Source organism: Chamaea fasciata, unplaced genomic scaffold, assembly GCF_029207755.1.
Source record: "Chamaea fasciata isolate MVZ Bird 193981 ecotype frontalis unplaced genomic scaffold, bChaFas1.0.hap1 SCAF_11, whole genome shotgun sequence".
NCBI classification, from domain to species: domain Eukaryota; kingdom Metazoa; phylum Chordata; class Aves; order Passeriformes; family Sylviidae; genus Chamaea; species Chamaea fasciata.
In genome coordinates, this window is record NW_027094096.1 from 11,421,624 (window position 1) to 11,439,531 (window position 17,908).

General features: G+C 38.8%; 1 protein-coding gene across 1 annotated transcript in view; it reads right to left on the minus strand.

The window, feature by feature from the left end:
• Positions 1 to 1,656: 1,656 nt before the first annotated feature.
• Positions 1,657 to 17,908, minus strand: part of DNER (delta/notch like EGF repeat containing) — a 116,177-nt gene continuing 99,925 nt past the window's right edge. The window contains exons 9-13 of the mRNA XM_066193226.1: positions 16,727 to 16,849; positions 14,392 to 14,505; positions 13,214 to 13,345; positions 8,531 to 8,777; positions 1,657 to 2,748 (exon numbers count right to left, since the gene is read on the minus strand). Of these exons, the coding sequence (XP_066049323.1) occupies positions 2,637 to 2,748; positions 8,531 to 8,777; positions 13,214 to 13,345; positions 14,392 to 14,505; positions 16,727 to 16,849 (728 nt within the window). The 3' untranslated portion in view covers positions 1,657 to 2,636. The remainder of the gene's footprint in view (positions 2,749 to 8,530; positions 8,778 to 13,213; positions 13,346 to 14,391; positions 14,506 to 16,726; positions 16,850 to 17,908) is intronic.

Here is a 17,908-nt window from a genome sequence, read left to right on the forward strand (position 1 = left end):
CATTTTGGACTGACTCTATCCAGAATCCATGTAAATGATGACATTTTCCTGTTAGCACATGTATCACAACTCTGAGCTGTAAAGGCAAGTTTCACACCACCCTGAGAAATAAGTAAGAATACATGTGCGTGCTTCTGGTGAAAGAACACTCAAGGATGTTTTCATATTTCCAGATGGAAGAGGATGAAAAAATAACCAGACTTGGAGAGTGCACAAGTACTAGAGGTTAATGACGAGCCCAGAGACTTGTCTCCATCTTATCCAGGAGGATCCAGAGGCTGTTAGCCCATTGCTAAGGGAAGACTACATACAATCAGCCCTTTCTGCAACTAGATGATTTACAGGAAAAAAAGAAAAAAAAAAAAAGGGGGGGGGGGGGGAAGGGGGGGGGGGAAGTGTAGTATATTAAGAGCAAGTGGTATTTGCTATACATCTGTATTTGCTCCCTGTACAGAACAAACCTCATATGGTTGGGGAAAAGGATATGAAATAACCAGTGTCCCTTGTCCACATCCATGTATGTCCTCAGGACACGATCTGGTGTATAAAGACAGTAACCAACTTGTTCTTGCAGATTCAGAGTAGTGATACAAACACAAGATGGGCTTGTTCCCTCCAGGTCTTAGGGCAGCTCCATCTGGCAAGCAGTGCAGTGCCTCACAAATATCTCACAAGTGCATGCATAACATGCCATCAGAGTTCAATAAAATAAATTGGAAGGAGACAAAGTAATTTTCAGAATGCAATTCACAGGATGCACAGGATGATTTACAGAAGCTAGAGGCTTCAAGCTGACAGGAAAATAGCTCCTCACAAATTACTTATCGTTCAGGTCAGTCAATTGAGAGAAATATAGGTTGGTCAAGAATCGCTACCAAGGTGTGATTTGTATGCAGAAAGGCTGCTGCTCATGGCAATATCTCTCTTGTAAAAGATGGACCATGAATATGTATGTTCCCTAGAAAAACAGAGTTCCTTGTTTTCCTACTTTATATAGATTTGCAAGCCAATATTTTACTGACTGAAAAGGCCAAAAATTCTGAAGAATGTATATTTCCCTTCCTTTGATTAACAAATCAATTACAACAACAGTGCTCCTTTTCTGCTCAAGTTACCAAAAATGGTACAGGCTCTTGATTTTCTTTCTTAAAAGTTCTCAAAACTCTCCTAGAAGTCACAGGAAACAAAACTTTCAATATATTGGTACAGGAAAAACTGTACCAATAAAAAAAAACTTCTGATGGCCACCAGATGCAAATTTACAACCTCTGTCATAGAAAACCATGCCTGAAGAATGAATCTAGTTTAAACTTGGATCTGAGCTCCTCAGTCCTCTTTTTAATAATTACTGTCTTGGACCACCATTGTTGAAAACCCATGGTAGCAGATACAGGACACCAGGAAAGGTACTCTGGATTTCTGAGGGGCATTTGGCATTTCTGTAATTCAGACACAGAATGGTGTTACTAACCTGCACATCCACCATCCAGGACTGTGCCTTTACTCTGGAGCTGCTTTTATCTCACTTTTGAGAGATTACCTTACAAACCATTTTTCCCTTTTCAGATTAACAGCTGGAATATCTTTTGGCATTATTTATAGTGCTCATGTCCTTTCGACACTTCAGTTTGAAATGAAGAAAAACAAAGAAACAGCTGCAATCTTCACTGGTTAACTTTTATTCAGTATTTTCTGAAATAAGCAAGAATTTAAGACGCCCATAAGCGATCAAATACAGCCACAAAAACCCCATACTGATCCTAAATAAGAAGCACTATGAGAAATACACAATATTTCATGAAACAATACTGTACATCAACAACCTTTAGGAAACAAACAACTCAAACCATATGCTTAGTTTACTCACAATATAAAAAACTTTAACCTTTAAAGAAAAATATAGATTCAGTCCAATTGTAGGATCCAATCCCATATCCAGTGAAGTCAATGGAAGTTCTCTCATTGATTTCAATGTTTAAAGGATCATGCCCTTACTTTGCCTCAAGAGGCACTTTAATTATTATACAAGGCCTAGCCTGAATAACTATTACAAAAATGTCAAACATCAACTCAAGAGTATGTTTTTGCAATTTCAGGAAATAATGGAGGAATAGGTTATCTATCCATGCATGGAATAAGGCAAAAGCTAATTCATTCAGATTAGGAATAATAATTTTTACTAGTTTCTTTTTCACAACACAAACATTTTAGACTTTTTTAATTAATGGATATATTATATATCATATTATGCTTCACATTTTTCCTACCTCTACTGAGAAAGCTGGCACTGACATTTCATAAAGAACTCCTCATTAATTATTGTTTTCTGTTCTGTAACAACCACAAGAAACTTATCTGGGTTTAGTAATAGTGTCTACCAAGAAAAAAGCACACACTATCATAAGCTTATAGTTTATAGAGCTCAAGGTACATTAAAATGTAAATCATGAAGGTCACAAATTCTGTTTTAAAATATTTTTCCAAACTAAAAGCTGCAGAAAATTGGTTCTTAAATATTCTACAGAAAATTCTGAAGCATCTAATGTTTTAAATAACTTATGCTTTCTTCTTAAAAATATTTAAATTAGGTTAGTAGCCCATCCTTTTGAAAAATAATCCAAAAAAGATACACTAGATTACAAATCTTTTGTCTTAATCAGTGTAACCAAAGGTTTGTCATCTGGGCTGTAATCTTCATAAGCAATGGGGGTTGCATCATACATTGCAGGTCGGGATTTCTTGCCAAATCTGGAAATAAAAGAAAACTTTCGGTGACAAACTGAAATATGAATAAGTTCAAAGCAACAATGCAGGGAGTTATGACCTGTGATCAGAAACAAAGTCAGAGAGCTTAGATAAACTCTATATAACAAAAGAAATCACAGGAAAATGAGGCCTAACATGGTCAAGTATTTTTTCTTATCGACCTGGTGCAGAGAAAACAGTACAGAAAACACAGAAACAGAATTATTTATGTAGTCATCCACACTAGGGATTTTTATGCACTTATGTACTATATTAAACCTGTATTAATTTACATGGTGCACACTGGAAGGTGAAATCCAGAATATTCAGATTTTGAGGATAATATTTAGCCCAAACCAAAATTAACTTGATTTTCTTCCCAGACTTTTTTGCAGGTTCATGATTTGCAATTTCATTCTTGCCTGTTTTCAGTGATTCAGAATTGCAGACAAAACTGAAATGGCTTAAAGCAGTATGACATATATGGTGAAAATTTCATTTTTTAAGCACTTCAGCTGTCTATAAGGCTACATTAGATTCATTCCCATGCATGAATGTCTCCCTTCTTCTATAGCTTATTTTAATAAATACAGACAGGTCACATTTACTCAGCCCCATCATGATGGATAAACCTGATTTTCTACAAATGAGATAAAATTTCAAGAACTGAATGAAGCAATCAAGTCATGGCATCTTACTAAATCAGAGGCAGCATTGAATTCTGAATCACCCTTTTTCACCATCACCCTGAAGGGCTTAAAGGAAATAGAGCTTTGCAGAGATACAAATGATGGTGAAGCAGGACAAAATCTGTTTCCTCGTTAAGGTCAGGGTTGACATGTGTCCCTAATTAGAAAAGGCTGAGAAAAGAGCACAGCACATGTGCAAGTTGTTCATGGTCTGGTTGAGCCACCGAGGTGCTCAAACACATTGCTTTGATCAGGTGGCTCAGAAGTTCAGTCACTGCCCAAAGCTGCAAACAGACAGAGTTATCACCAACCTCAGAGGTTTATGTTAAAGACAGAAGTGTTAAATGGGAACTCTGTTCAATGGGTGTATCTGCTAGGACTGCACAGCAGTGCTGTGCTATCTAATTGATGACATAAAGGAACACAAAAAGCAATTATCAATACAATCTGCAAGAGGCAAGGATTCAAGGGCTAATCAATAGTGAAAAGAAGCAGGTTCCTGCTACACAGTGTGCTGGATCAATTAACTGCCTGCTTACAACAAAAGCACATACAAACAAGTGAATAAAGATTTTTTTTCCAGGGCAACCAAACACAAGATTATTCATCTAACACAGAGTATACACTGTGTGGGGAAATCTCGATCCTGGGAAGCACTGGGTGTGGAAAAAGACTGGAGGGACATGATAGATAATCATTTTAACATTAGTTTCAATGCCATACTGTGAACAATTATGTGCTTGGGTTGGTAAACAGTGTAGCAGCAGCACTGGGGAAGTTCTTCAGGCTCAACATTTAGCTTTGGCATTTCCATTCATGGGTGATGATGGTGATGTTCCAATGTGTACATCAGACATACTTATCAGTGTATAACAATAATACACATCACAAAGCGAAGTACATGAAATAACAATCAGGAAATATATTTTGCAATGAAGCATTGAACAAGAGAGACCTGTGTAGCTTCAGAGAAACTGAGGGTTCCGTGACAATTCTGAGGATAGTACACATTCATTGTAGCAATTCTTGGCAAAGGCAGCTCCATCTGTGTGTGTGTGTGTGACAGACACTGCAAATCATCTTCACATTTGGAATGGTCCTGCTCCTCCACTTCCTTAGAACAACATTTCAAGAGATGGCTAACTATAGAGTTATTAATCTCAACAACTCCACTCAAGCAGATTTTTGAGAACATTGGACAGCTGAACCCTGAGAAAATGGTATCTTCTGACTTCTGTGGGACAGGCAGAAGTTCAAAGTTTACACAGAAACAGCATAAAGAAACCACATGTTGCTACTCTGCTCAAAACCAACAACTGGCAAAAGGAGTCCACAAATAAAATTTAAACAAGAGAAGTTAAAGAGAGAGACCAGAAGTTAAAAAAAGAATAAAGCATATTGAGAGGAAGAAGGGATTCTTTTGGCTTTCACAGGAAGAGAATGAGAAGATTTATTTCCTCTGCATTATTCAGAGAAAAGGTCAGGTGTGCAAGTGGTACTGTGCCTTGCTTAGAATAACTGAGCTATAATCCTCGAGTTCCCAGAAAATTAACCCTGGCAGAGGATGTATATTAAGCAATTGGCAGGTGATGTGGAGACCAGACTACATGTGCACATGGTCACACTTCTACAAAAAGGTAGCTGACAGAGATCTATGCCAGGAAATGGTAAGAAATGAGCGTGTGCTGATGCTCATCCAATTCAGAAAGCTTTGGACACCACAGTCTGACACAGGCAACCCACAGGAATGGGGAGAGCATGCAGCAGAGAGAACTACGACAGGGGAATTTAATCAGAGTCTAATGAACCAGACTCTTTAACTGACACAGAGGCAGGACAGATCAGCACGTGAAAATAAAAGTTAAATAAACTACACTGTAAGTGGTGCATGAAGGCTACTGGTATGTGAGCACACACAGAACTAACTGCAGCATAGTCTGTCATCAGATAATTCATGAACTCAGTGTGAATGCTTTTCTAAAGTGAACAATTCTGTTTCAATAACAGATCTTGGTTCCATTTCAATGACATCTGATGGCTGCCATAGCCAGTGGTCAACTATTTCATTACACTGTTCTCTTCCAGCTTTAAAAGATATAAATTTTAACATCAAAGGAATATTTCTTTACTGTCTGCAAAATGAATGCTTTATCTGCTCAGAAAACTACCTAGCTCTGATCTGCAAATCCTAGGAACATTCACTAGACGTAGACATTTATTAGTAATGATCCTCAAGCACATTGGTTTTGTCTTACAGCAAGTACCTTGATTAGTAAAGATCAAATTATTTTAAAAAATCTAGAAAAAAAATGCTGACAAACATGAACAAGTAATTTTAAAATAATTTACCGAATATGCAACAGTCATCCACACCCCGAGACACCTGCTGACTTTACCAGAAACCTTCCCTTTAAAGAAAATAATCTACTAACTTTTCCCTTGATCTCCATTTTCCAAAATTACTAGCAAGGTTTGGTATCTAACTGTGAAAGGGAATTATTTGCAGAAAATGCTGAACTTTCTGTTATTTGAAAGTAGATTTCTTAGATTCAGCAATTCTGAAAATATAGACCTTTATATATGTAGGTTTAAGAATTTATGCAAAAATAACAATAAAAGTTTTGCTCCCCTTTTCCTGGATTGAAATGGCCAAAACAGTGGTTTATATCTTTCTGAACCCAAAATATACACAACAATCTCCACAATAAACCTCCATGAATTACCTGACTTGGCAGCTCTATCTTGGATTTTTAAATGGCATCACATTCTTGGAGGCACCGAAAATTTTTTGGAATTAAAACATTTCATTTGCATTAAGCAGAAATACCTTTTCCAAGATAGGGAAACCCTGGATGGACAATAATGTAATTTCTAACTACATAATATGGATTTGAAAAATCATCATTAATCTATCCCAGTCTATGAACTTTTTTGAAGTTGGAACACTTTGAAGAGTTACTTCTCAAAGCTGTGATGTGATTAACTGAGCCTGGGGGAACGCTTCACCCATTTCCAATAATTTTGATGATTTCAGCAGTGATACAATTTAACCTATTTCATCTTCACTGAAACAGAACTGGAGCACTCAGAAAATTAACTACCAGCAATCACCAACCAATATGTACATATTTCTCCATGTCAGTGCACAGGAACATGTCTCCCTCAGTTGTTTTAAGAGCATTTTAATGGTAACAGACATGAATACTCTGTTGGAATTTGAAATGATCTTGATAAATTGAAGAAATGGGAAAAAAAAACCCATCAAAAATGAAAGTTCTCCCCTATTAAGAGAGATGTCAAGCACAGAAGAAACCATACTGCCTCGGTAGCAAAATGACACACGATCTTGGGGTGCTGAAAAGGTCTAACAGGCCACAAAAGTATGTCCTTTGTCACTAGAAAGAAGAAAACAAAACCCAAGCAAGTTTCTTTTTCAGATGTATGAACAGGAATGCCATAACTAAGATGCAGGAGATGATTACTCAGTTTATTTGGTGCATATAAATCTTCAGTCAGAGGACTACTTCCAGCTTTAGGGACCTCCCCACCCCCCTTCAAAAAAGAGAAAGACAATCTGGAGCAATCTGGAGTGTGTCCCAGGAAGACAATGAAGAAACTGACGTGATCTGGGAGGAGATACTGAAAGAATGGGTTAGTTAAACCTAGGAAAAAGTTGTTTTGCTTTGTTTGCTTTTATCATAAAAGAGAAGGGGGAGGAGGGCTCAGCATCTGATGTACAAGTGATATGAACAGTGATAAATTATCCTTCATGACAGCCGGAAGAGCAGTAAGAAAGAAGCAGCCAGATTAATAGCAAAGAAAATCCAGGTTAGATTTTAGGAAAGTCCTTTCTAAATCTACTCAACTCCACTGGAAGTTTTTAAACACAATTGTTGGCAGGGAGTGTCCTAGGGTGAGTTTATGATGTTTGTATCCCCAAATGTCTGTTCTGTTTATGCTGGACAGTAAGTTCTGCACCTTTAGGTGCAAAGAGAACAAAGGGGGAGAAAGAAGCACAGTTTGTTTGCAGAAACTGCACTTGCTGCCCCACACCGTTCACACAGACAGTGCGGTCTGCAGCACAGAGAGCAGGAAGAGCTCTCCTTTGGTTTTAGTTAGTTCTCAGCAACTGAGGCAGAGAAGTTCCCTGGACTGTGGCTTTTCTTTTTCCTGGAACTGATCAGCCTGCTCTGGACTGAAAACCAGAAAGACACCTGTGTCCCACCGGGGCTGGGATGCGGCATTTTCCAGCACAGGAGGGGCTGATGAAAGACTGAGCAAGCCGAGCTGCACCCCACGACAAGGACTGTCTGAATTTGCCATCCCTTCAGAACCGCAAGAGGTTTTATTGTTTAATAATTATTCATTTTTTTATGCTTGTGAATACTTTGCTTATTAAATTAACAGGTTTTCTCCACTTTTCTCCAAGGAAATCTCTTCCTGAACTGGTTGGGGGAGGGGCCAATTGAATCAGCTTTCTAGAAGGACCCCTTTGGAAGTTTCTTCCCAAATTTGCCCTAAACCAGGACAGGGAGCTAGGTATATTTAATGCCATATTAGTGCCATGGATTTTACTTGAGCTCTTAAATCCCTTTCAATTCCACTTTTGTATTATTCTGACATTCAATGCCCTGCCTTGCAAGTGCCTAATTAAATTTCAAAGTAAAAAAAAATTACTGTCTCTAGAAAAGCAAGTAAGAAAGGCAAATAGGAGCACAAAAATGAGTGATGTGAAGAACTTCTCACTGAATAATGTGGTAAATTAGTCGCAAAAATCAGTGTGCCTTTCCTATCTGATCATATTATATGTGTGTAGCAGTTAGGAATCTTTACATCCCTAACAGAAGATCTGACAGGCTAAGAACTCTGCATCTGTCCCACTTCACCAGTTACACCAAATAAAGTCCGAATAACTCCATCTGTTTTCAAGGAGTTTTGCTGCACTGTCACACTTCAGATGAGAACGGTGAGCAGGGCTGGTGTTTTCCCAGCAGAGCAGCCCATTCGCTCTGCCAACAGCACCTCGGTGCCCTGTGCATGAAGTGAAATGACACATCAGAACAGGTTCCTAGGGCATCACCATGCCCAGCACAAACCTGGCATGTCGGATGGAAGCGATTGCACTGCTGAATTCACTGTCAATGCTCCTGCAGTTGTAAAACTCCTCGTAGGCTGGCCTGGAAGAGCCCTGGTACTCGATGCGGCTGATGCGGCAGATCCCCACAATCAGGATGATCAGCATCAGGACAAAGGCCACACACAGGGCCCCAATGATGATGTAGAGGGAGTGACGAGGCATATTTGTTAGACTCTCTGCCATGTGCCCAGACTTCCACTGCAGATCTGCCAATAAGAAATAAAAGGTTATCATTAATAAATAATTTCTATCTGTCCTGCTGAAAAGAACTGCTTTATGATATTCATTTTCAATATTTCTGACTTTTGAAGCTATGGAGATAGGTAATTTGAACTTTCCCAGGTTCTGTTACCAATACACCGCCAGGCCTAACATGTTACACATTTGAATAGCACTATGTTGAACCTTCATCTACTTTCTTCTGTTGATATTTGAGGTCATATAGGAAGACCTATCTAGTTTAATCTCCTGTATAACCCAAGAAAATCATCGAGTTATTCTTGCATTATGTTATTTTATACTACAGGCTCTCTAAAGGCAGGCAGGTTTTATGCAAAAGCTTCTAAGAACCAACCAGTCCTCTGTGCAGTTTGTTCTAACAGTGAAGCCTTCCACTAAAATGTGTTATTTAACATGTACTAAACGCACTTGGTTTTTAATTTGAAACACAGACTTTCTTATGCCTATCTCCACCCGACTGCAGAGACTTCAGCATTTCAAGGACAAAAAGGACACCTCATAAGGTCCTACAGTAGGGAGGCCACTGGAGTCTTTTCCCAAGCATAATTTCCCTGAGATTCTCAAAGCAGACCTTAATGTAAAGCCAATCTGGAAGAAGCTTCTTGTATTTCTGTATTCCAGATCTTCTGTATAAATATTCTTGATCCCCAAACTATACCTATGCCAAACAGATTTTCTGTCAATTGCCTATGTCCTCAGATCTGTTTCTCTCTGGCATGGGTCAGAATATTTCTCATTAACCTGTACTTCCCTCCAGGGTTCGTTTTTGGCAGTCTTTTATGCCTATGGTCTTATATTATTTCAAAACAGGAACAGACTTGAATCATCCTGACTACAGAAATGTAGCACTCTGCAAAAGTTATTTCTAGTAGGTGCCTGTTCCTTTTTCAAATGTACTTCTGCTTTGCACTGATTTAGAAACTCCCTTTACTCAATGACAAACACTCTGGGCACAGGGCTTCCAAGCATATGCTTTGGGAGGTTAAGATATTCTCAGAAGCCACCTCTCAAGGATGCTGATGATGGCACATAATTCAAGCACCTGAGTTGAAATCTCCGGTTTAGTGACATATGAGGATAAAATCTCGATCTACAGTAGAAATACAGGGAATGTACAAGGACAGGGAGAAAACAGAAATTCATTTTAGAGGGAGGTGGTGAGAAAGCCCGAAGCTGTAACATGTGGGATTCAGCTGGGCAGAGTTTGGAGAAATGGCTGCTCTTTGTCACAATAGTGAAGGCTGTCCTGGAGCACCTCCCAGCTCAGGAGTGCTCAGACTTTGTCCACAAATGTGAGCTGAGTTTAAGGACTGGCTGGTTGTTTCTCTTATCCACTTCAGAGGTCAGCAAAGTTTTGATCAGTCTGAATCATTCAGTGGTTTAATGTCTCTAAAGCACTGTTACAGCAGTTTGCCCAGTCAGGATATGAGGGAGGGAATACAGCTGTGCTCTGTGCAGTTTGGGATGGGCTTCTATTTCTGTTCTGCAGCACATTTGTCACACGCAGCGGTTTCTGTCAGGCTGTCAGACTAGGCTGAATTCAGATCTAATGTGTGCAGATATATGGCAAGACACTTCTGATTTAGATTCCATGTCTTCCGTCTCTGGATGACAAAGATGAGAAAAATTTCTTCCCTTTTTCCTCACCGTATCAAAACATAAAGATTAACAGCTTATGCTCCAGAGATTAGAAATAGCATATGACAACTCAAAATCACAGTATTTTCAGTTTTTATATTAATGTTTATAAAATTAATTAAGAATAAGATTTCAATGCACGCCATGGTCTGTCCTAGAAATTCTTCATAATGTTAGTTTTCAAGTAACCACATGGTTTGGCATACCTCAGTAACTCCATTAAAAATGACAAAAGTGGCAAAGGTAATGATATTAACAAATAACCAGCAGGCATTAGAGAATTCATATGAGACATTTGTAAGCATTTTACAGTGAATGCTCCATTAACTTTTTAGGCAAATGCATTTCATTTTGAAGGGAAGAATATCCTCTTTATAATTAAGACCAATTTAATCCTATTTAATTGGAATTGCTAGTACTGGTAAGCACCATCAGATAAAAATATCAAAATTCATCCAGGCAACGTACATCTTGACTCATTTGTTGTATATACAGCACTTGGAAATTAAAAAGAACAGTCTGACAAGAAGATAACCCTGAAATCCTGTTAAGGTAGTCACTTCAAGCAGCTAAACCAGCTGGTGAAAAGCGGGGAACTATAAATAGCGTGGTTCTACAAAAAAGATTAAGTACCAATAGCCTCCTTCATGGCCAGTAACAGAAAATCACAAAGGATAAAATGTGATGTATTTAGTCAAATGACACCCGAACACCAGAGTTTTTTTCCTGTTTTCATTCAAGACCAGTCCAAACCAGAATTTTTTACACTGTATTTATATATCTCTTCTATCATTGTTATTTTATACATGCACTCTATTAGCTACTGTCACGTGTTGGATAAAAAACTCAGTAGTTTCAACCTCTTCAGTTGAAATCAATTGCCATGAACAAGGCAAGGTTGAATATTTCTGGTTGAGAATCAGCCTTGCAGTGCTAGTAATGCCAGTTAACATTCAGGTAATTCCCTGCATTCTGTCAATAGCAGTCACAAGATAAAAGAACTTGTATCCCCTCTAACAGGGGAAAGAAGAAATAATTGAGCAGCTGGACAGTAGGAGAGGATCCTTCCACCCTCTCTTCTGCCTCTCTTCTTTTCCCATATGTTTACATGCACTTCACTGTGTATCTGTGGTGCAAGCAGCCAAACTCTGAGGGACCAGAGCATGACAGGCAGAGCACTCCAGAACACACACCCCTGAATTCCTGCAGCACGTCTGCAAGCTCAGAAAGTATGCAAGCCTTTGTAACCCTTTGGCATTCCAAAACATAACAGAAATGTGAATGTTACTTCATCAAGGGACTCATGATTGTTGCTTTCTCCAAGAACTAAACCCATCAGCCAACTACTTAATAGCAAAGGCAGGCAGAATTACACTGCCTTGCTGATCAACTTGGACATGCATGTTGCAGGTGTCACCAACATCAGCCTTGTCAGGAAAAGCTCATCTGAACATATTTTAGCATCAGCAATATGGCACACAGCACACAGTCTTGTGCTCCCACTGTCTGCTGGCTCTGCACCACCCAGGGAAGTGTGAGAGTCATTTACAGAGACAACAAAAAAGGCAGGGCTGTCACCGCCTCTGGGATAGCTGGCAGTGATGTTCTGTAGTCTTTGCTTATACCAGAAAGCTCTGAAACTGAATGTACTGGGCTAAAGTAAGGACTAACATCAAGAACATCAAGAGTAGAATCAATTGGAAAAAAGCAGTCGATATGTTTAAGTAAAGTTTAAGTAAAAGAGAGTAAAAAATAGAAGGTTCACATGCTGCTTGTGTAAATGAGATATAGAAAACATTTTTAATCCATCCTTTGTTTTATTAATCTATCACCTACCCCTGCAACCTGAACTGTGCTAACGAACCTGTGTATCTGTATAATGACTCGAAGGATCTATGACCACAGTATCTGAGCATTCAAGCAATTAAATACACAGCTGAATTCTCCAGCAAAGACAACATCTCTAGCTCAAGAACAAAACATCAAGAAATACAAAGCAGGTCTGTGAACAGCAGAACTAATGAAGCCTAATTTCCATTTTAACTCTTCCACAGTCGGGCTTCATACTTTCTGCCTCTCCTGGACTCTCCACTGTGCCATAAGAATGCCCTTAAAGTGAAGCTTCTCTCTAAAATGAGTAACAAGATCACACTGAAGTTGTTTCTTCCAGCAGAACTTCTCTTAAGTCTTACTGAATGCTTTGGAAATATTTTGTCTTGGAGCCCCTCTTTCTAACAAATTAGGTGGAAATTAGCCTATGGCTGGAAAAGTTATTCCTGAAAAAGTTGGTAAATGCCTGCACACACAAATTGCAGCACAATTTCACAGAACCAGTGTAATTGGAACTTAGGTAAGCAAGTTCCAAGTTGTTTTGCTGAAACATCACTAGAGCTGCAGGTGCTCACAAGTCAATACAAGCCTGTTAGGACCGTGTTCATGCGGCTATGGAACACACTTGACCCAAACTGTGCAGAGAGGCCATGAATCATGAGCACAATTAAAAGGCAAACTGAGTGCCCAGCTCTGAGACAGCATCCCTGACAATCTAGTCCAACACATCTCAAAGTAGGGTACCCAGAAACAGAAGTTTTTAACTTTCATGACCACTTTTGAAATGCTATGGCCAAAAATTAAATGAATCTACCATGATTTTGTTCATTTACATATGATCCAGACTATTTGTGCAGATAGGTATTTAGAGATTAATTATTTTTTTAATATAACTTACAATTTGTAGAAATATTTAGAGAACTACAAAACTTACGTATTTCACAGTTTGCACCGACCCATCCATGAGGGCAATGGCAGGTGTAACCACCAGGCTGATCTATGCAAGTTCCAGCATGGTGACATGGGTTGCTGTCACAGTCATTTACATCAATTTCACATTCTTCACCTTACATAGGGGAAAAAAAACCCAAAAGCAAAATTACGTATGGCAAGTGCCTGATGTAGCAAGTACACCCTCAGTCATTTAACTTCCCTCTTGCTGCAAAACACCTTATAGTGCAATACATCTTTATTCTCAGAACATCAAAAGGATTCCAAGAAGGAAGTATTATCCTTATTTAACCAAGTGAAAATAAAGCCTGAGGACTAAGGGACTTGACTAACCTCACACAGACTCTTTCTCCTTTCTCTAAATATAATTTCCATCCCAAGAATGTGTGGTATATCTGATGATCATGGATATTCTGATATGCTATACAATAACGTAGATAATTGGTGCCTGAGAAACTGACACTGTACAATGGAAAGCTAATTCTTTTCTAAAGAATGCCCTTTAATTAGAACAGATCAAAAAGCACAATTTGATCTACAAACCAGCTATGAATGCATTTACCTATTACTCTCACATTGGATATTACCTTTCATGACTAACAGAACATCAGATTGTAAATTATCTTGACATCAGATACTTGGATTATGCTAATCACATCAGTCTAAATACAAGGCCAAAAGATTAAATGAGTTTCTTACCAGCACTCTGAAAGTGTAAATTGATTCATAACAAGTAGTTTAGGGCTTTTAGCAATTGCATATTAAAGATAATGGAATAAGCTGTTTCTTGAGCACACAGTAACTAAGGTTACTGTTAAAACATTTCCCAGTTTCAACAGTGTCCAATTAGTATACTGGGTTACCTGGAAATCGTCAAAATACTATTTTTAAAATGCAATCTAGACTCGAGTAGTAAGGTCATAAGCCGTGCTAAATAGCTGTTAGCTTTGTGAAGTCGCTGTAGTAACAGGCTTTTTTTGCTACAAAGTTCAAAGCAGATGTAAGTAATATCAAAAATTTTTCATTTTCACTTCTCACAATACTGCAAAGCCCAAATTAATTCCTTTCTTGAAGAGACACAGTCTTACTTGGTATTTCTCTTCCTCTAGATGTGGTGAACAATGACAACAAGATGTTTTGTGTAACACACAAATCACTTGCCTGCATATCCAGGTGCACAAATACATGTAGCATTTAGACCTTCGCTGTCACAAGTGCCACCATTCTGGCAGTTGATGTTAAGACAAGGATCTTTGTACAATTCACAGTGCCTTCCTGAAAAGGAAAAATCAGTAATTGCCATTGACATGACTGGTACTGGCAGCATGGAATCAGTTCATGTGATAATTTGACTTCACCTGGATGAGTGTGTAGACTCCAAATCTGTCCTTCTGGACTAGTGATATCATAACACTAAAGCCACATGATTTATGCTGGCTAAACTTTTTACACATGTGCTTCCTCTCTGTTCTTCCCACAGGCTGTGGGCTAGGAGAGGCAGGGCAATTTCTGCTTAGAAGAACTATTGGCGGTCTATAAGAAACCATATAGTGAAGCATAAACATATCTGTTATCTAAAATTCTTCAGTAACATGTCAACAATAATTGTCTTGACTCAGAATTTTCTTTAATAACTTATATAATAACATACGTAAACATTCTGATGCCTCTCATTACCTGTTGCTGGAAATGAGGAATATCACTAAGGTAATAAAAAAAATTATTCACATGTATAGTTAAAAAAAAAAACAAAACTGGATGGCTCACTTCATGCCACTACCTTCACTCTTTCATGCCAGTGTAGGCCGTGTGAATCCTGCAGGTTTGCCTTGCAGAAGACAGTGCAAGCTGCATCTGGCATACAAAACATGTAACACAGCATATTCCCACCTAGGGATGGGGAGAGAGACTCTAATGCCACTGCTACGTGCATTATTTCCTTGGGGTCTACTGATAAAACTTATTTATATATATATTTTTTTTTTCTATATGTATACACACACACACATACTCACTACAGACCTGCCAAAATCATTTAGTTGACATTGGCAGTGTTAGTAGCAAAAAGGCAGAGCACTCTAGTTGAGCATCCTGTGGGTGAAAAGGCAGCAGCCCACGGGTACCTGCTGGCACAGGCTCCAGCCCTGAGAGCTCTTGTCCATCTGCCAGCCCGGGGGTGCGGTGGAGGCAGAAGGGGCACTGCAGATGGGCAGCTCTGGGGCGGTAGTGCCAAGACTGAGGCCTCTGATGGCCCCCATCATACCTGGGTACCTCGGGTTTATTTCTTGGTGCCACTGAACACCTCAAGTACTGGAATGAGGGGAGCTCAGTGATCAGCAAAAGCTGCTCACAGGTCCAGGTGCCTTGCTCTCATTTACAGCACAATGGGCTGTGCACACAGTGCTTCCAGGTGACAGGTCGGGTGAAAAGAGAAGATGAACATTATGGTGAACATTATGGTTAAGTGCTGCTTAAACTGTCATAAAAAGCTGAGGGTCATTTCCCCACCAGGCCTCTAAAATTATGAATTCCATATCTATAGTCAAAGAGCAGTGCAATCACCAGCATGAAACACATACTTAGCCCCAAGCAGCTGTTAAGTGAGCGTTACTTATCAGCACAGATAAGGATTGATATGCTTAATGAGAAAATGCTGGAGTAATGTTCCTTAAAACACAGTCATTCTGTGTAGAATATTTATTTTTTTTATTTGTAGACCTAATAGCATATAAAATTACATTCTCACAGCACGATCCAACACAGAATGCACTAAAAAAGTATCACTTTAGCCTTCCCCAGAAGGACTTGTCACAGACCACTGACATGTGTTAATTTGTTTACAGCTGAAATCTACTGTGAGAGAAAAGATTTTGTATAGCCAAACAAACACTCTTCTCATCTATTTTATAAATTACTTAAGAAATGCCAAAGATGGATTCCATTTGAACACAGATCAAAGAATAGCTGCAGTTAACATGGAAAAGCAGTCACAGACCTACACTCTCTCTCTGGGCTTTACAGTCCTCTAAATGAACAATCAAGATAAAATTTCTATTTCTACTCCTTTGTGCTAATCTATTTCAAATATTAATCTTTTATTGTTGTTGTTTTAGCTCACTTCACTGGAGAAAATAAAAAAAAAAAAATTCAAAGCTCTCTGTGTAAAAGCTCCAACAACAAGTAAGGAAAAAGTCTATTTAACAGTTACAGGGTTCTTTAAATCTCATCACTTTCTAATATATCTTACAAACAGCAGAAAAAACTACACCTGAGAAGAACACAGAAAGCCCATTTGTGTCCAGACCAGGACATGCATTCCTCACACAGGAGCTAAATCTTAACTAATAATTCCAATAAAGATTAAGGGATCAGAATCAATACTGAAGTTGGTCAATTTTACGCGAGGCATATATTTCTGCTCAGGATATGGTATCTCTCTGTTTGTAACAGAACCTACCATGAAAAATGCAGAGAACAATTGCAAACTCCAGCCTACCTTCGTATTCAGCAAGGCACACACAGTCGTAGCTGTTGACGAGGTCTCTGCAGGTGGCTCCGTTCTGGCAGGGTGCAGAGAGGCATTCATTATATTCCTCCTCACAGTAAAGGCCATGGTAACCTAAATCACATCAAGAGGAAATGAAAATAGTTATGAAACACTTCGCAGTAAAAATTAACAATTAGGTAACTGTAGACCATGGGCAGATGCTTGCTAATTTAAAAACACTGTGCAAACTGATAGATGTTAAGACACTGATTTTAAAGGCATCTGTTTCCAAGGTGAAAATTACCAAGAAAATATTGGAAGCACAGTGTTCTGAGAGAATTCCCAACTCCTGTGATAAACCACAATGAGATGTAAGGGTGGAGGCTGGTGGCAGAGGCCAGAAGCAGTGATGTGAATACCCACACTCCGATTGTTAAAAGAAATACAGGAATATTGACTATCTCCCGGCTCCTTTGGATCCTTGCGTCAAAGCCACTGTTCATAAAGGGGTGATAATTGTATAAAAGTGCTTAGAATGATTACATGTTTTAGCATTAATGCTGTACAATGTCAAAGCACTGAAGAAGTGTGGCGGGGCAAGAGAAGACTCGCACAGCCACAAAGAAGCATTAAGATACTTCCATCTTTACAGTATTGCCAAGTCATAGGCAGGTATTATGGGCTGATTAGGTAAATATAGAAAGCAGAAGCAGAGAAAAGTTACATGGCCTGTTAACAACCACTGAGTCACTTGTGTTATGAGATAAGAAAGGAGGAGTTAATCCACTTGAAAACAGCATCTTTTTCATTGCTTAGTGTGCCACACAATCATTAGTCTTAACAGTAGTTGAAATTACAGACGTAGTGTAGTCTATGATTAAATACCATGTGCTGGAACGGTGTCCATGTGCCAATAAAAGCTTGATTTCCTCATTACATTAAAAAAAAAAATAGATGAAGGAACGTACAATGAAGAAATATGCAATGGGCATGAATACAGATGCCAGGAAAAAGGCCTAAAATACAAAGTGTAGATTCTGCAGTGTGATTTTACTTCTTAATCTCTAGGTAGTAGCAAAACTCATAGATATGAAAAGAGGGTATCTTTCATGAACAAAGAACCAAAGAGAGGGGCATATTCTCATGTTAGTAAGTGACAATCAATCTACATTCAGTATCCTGGTCTAAATT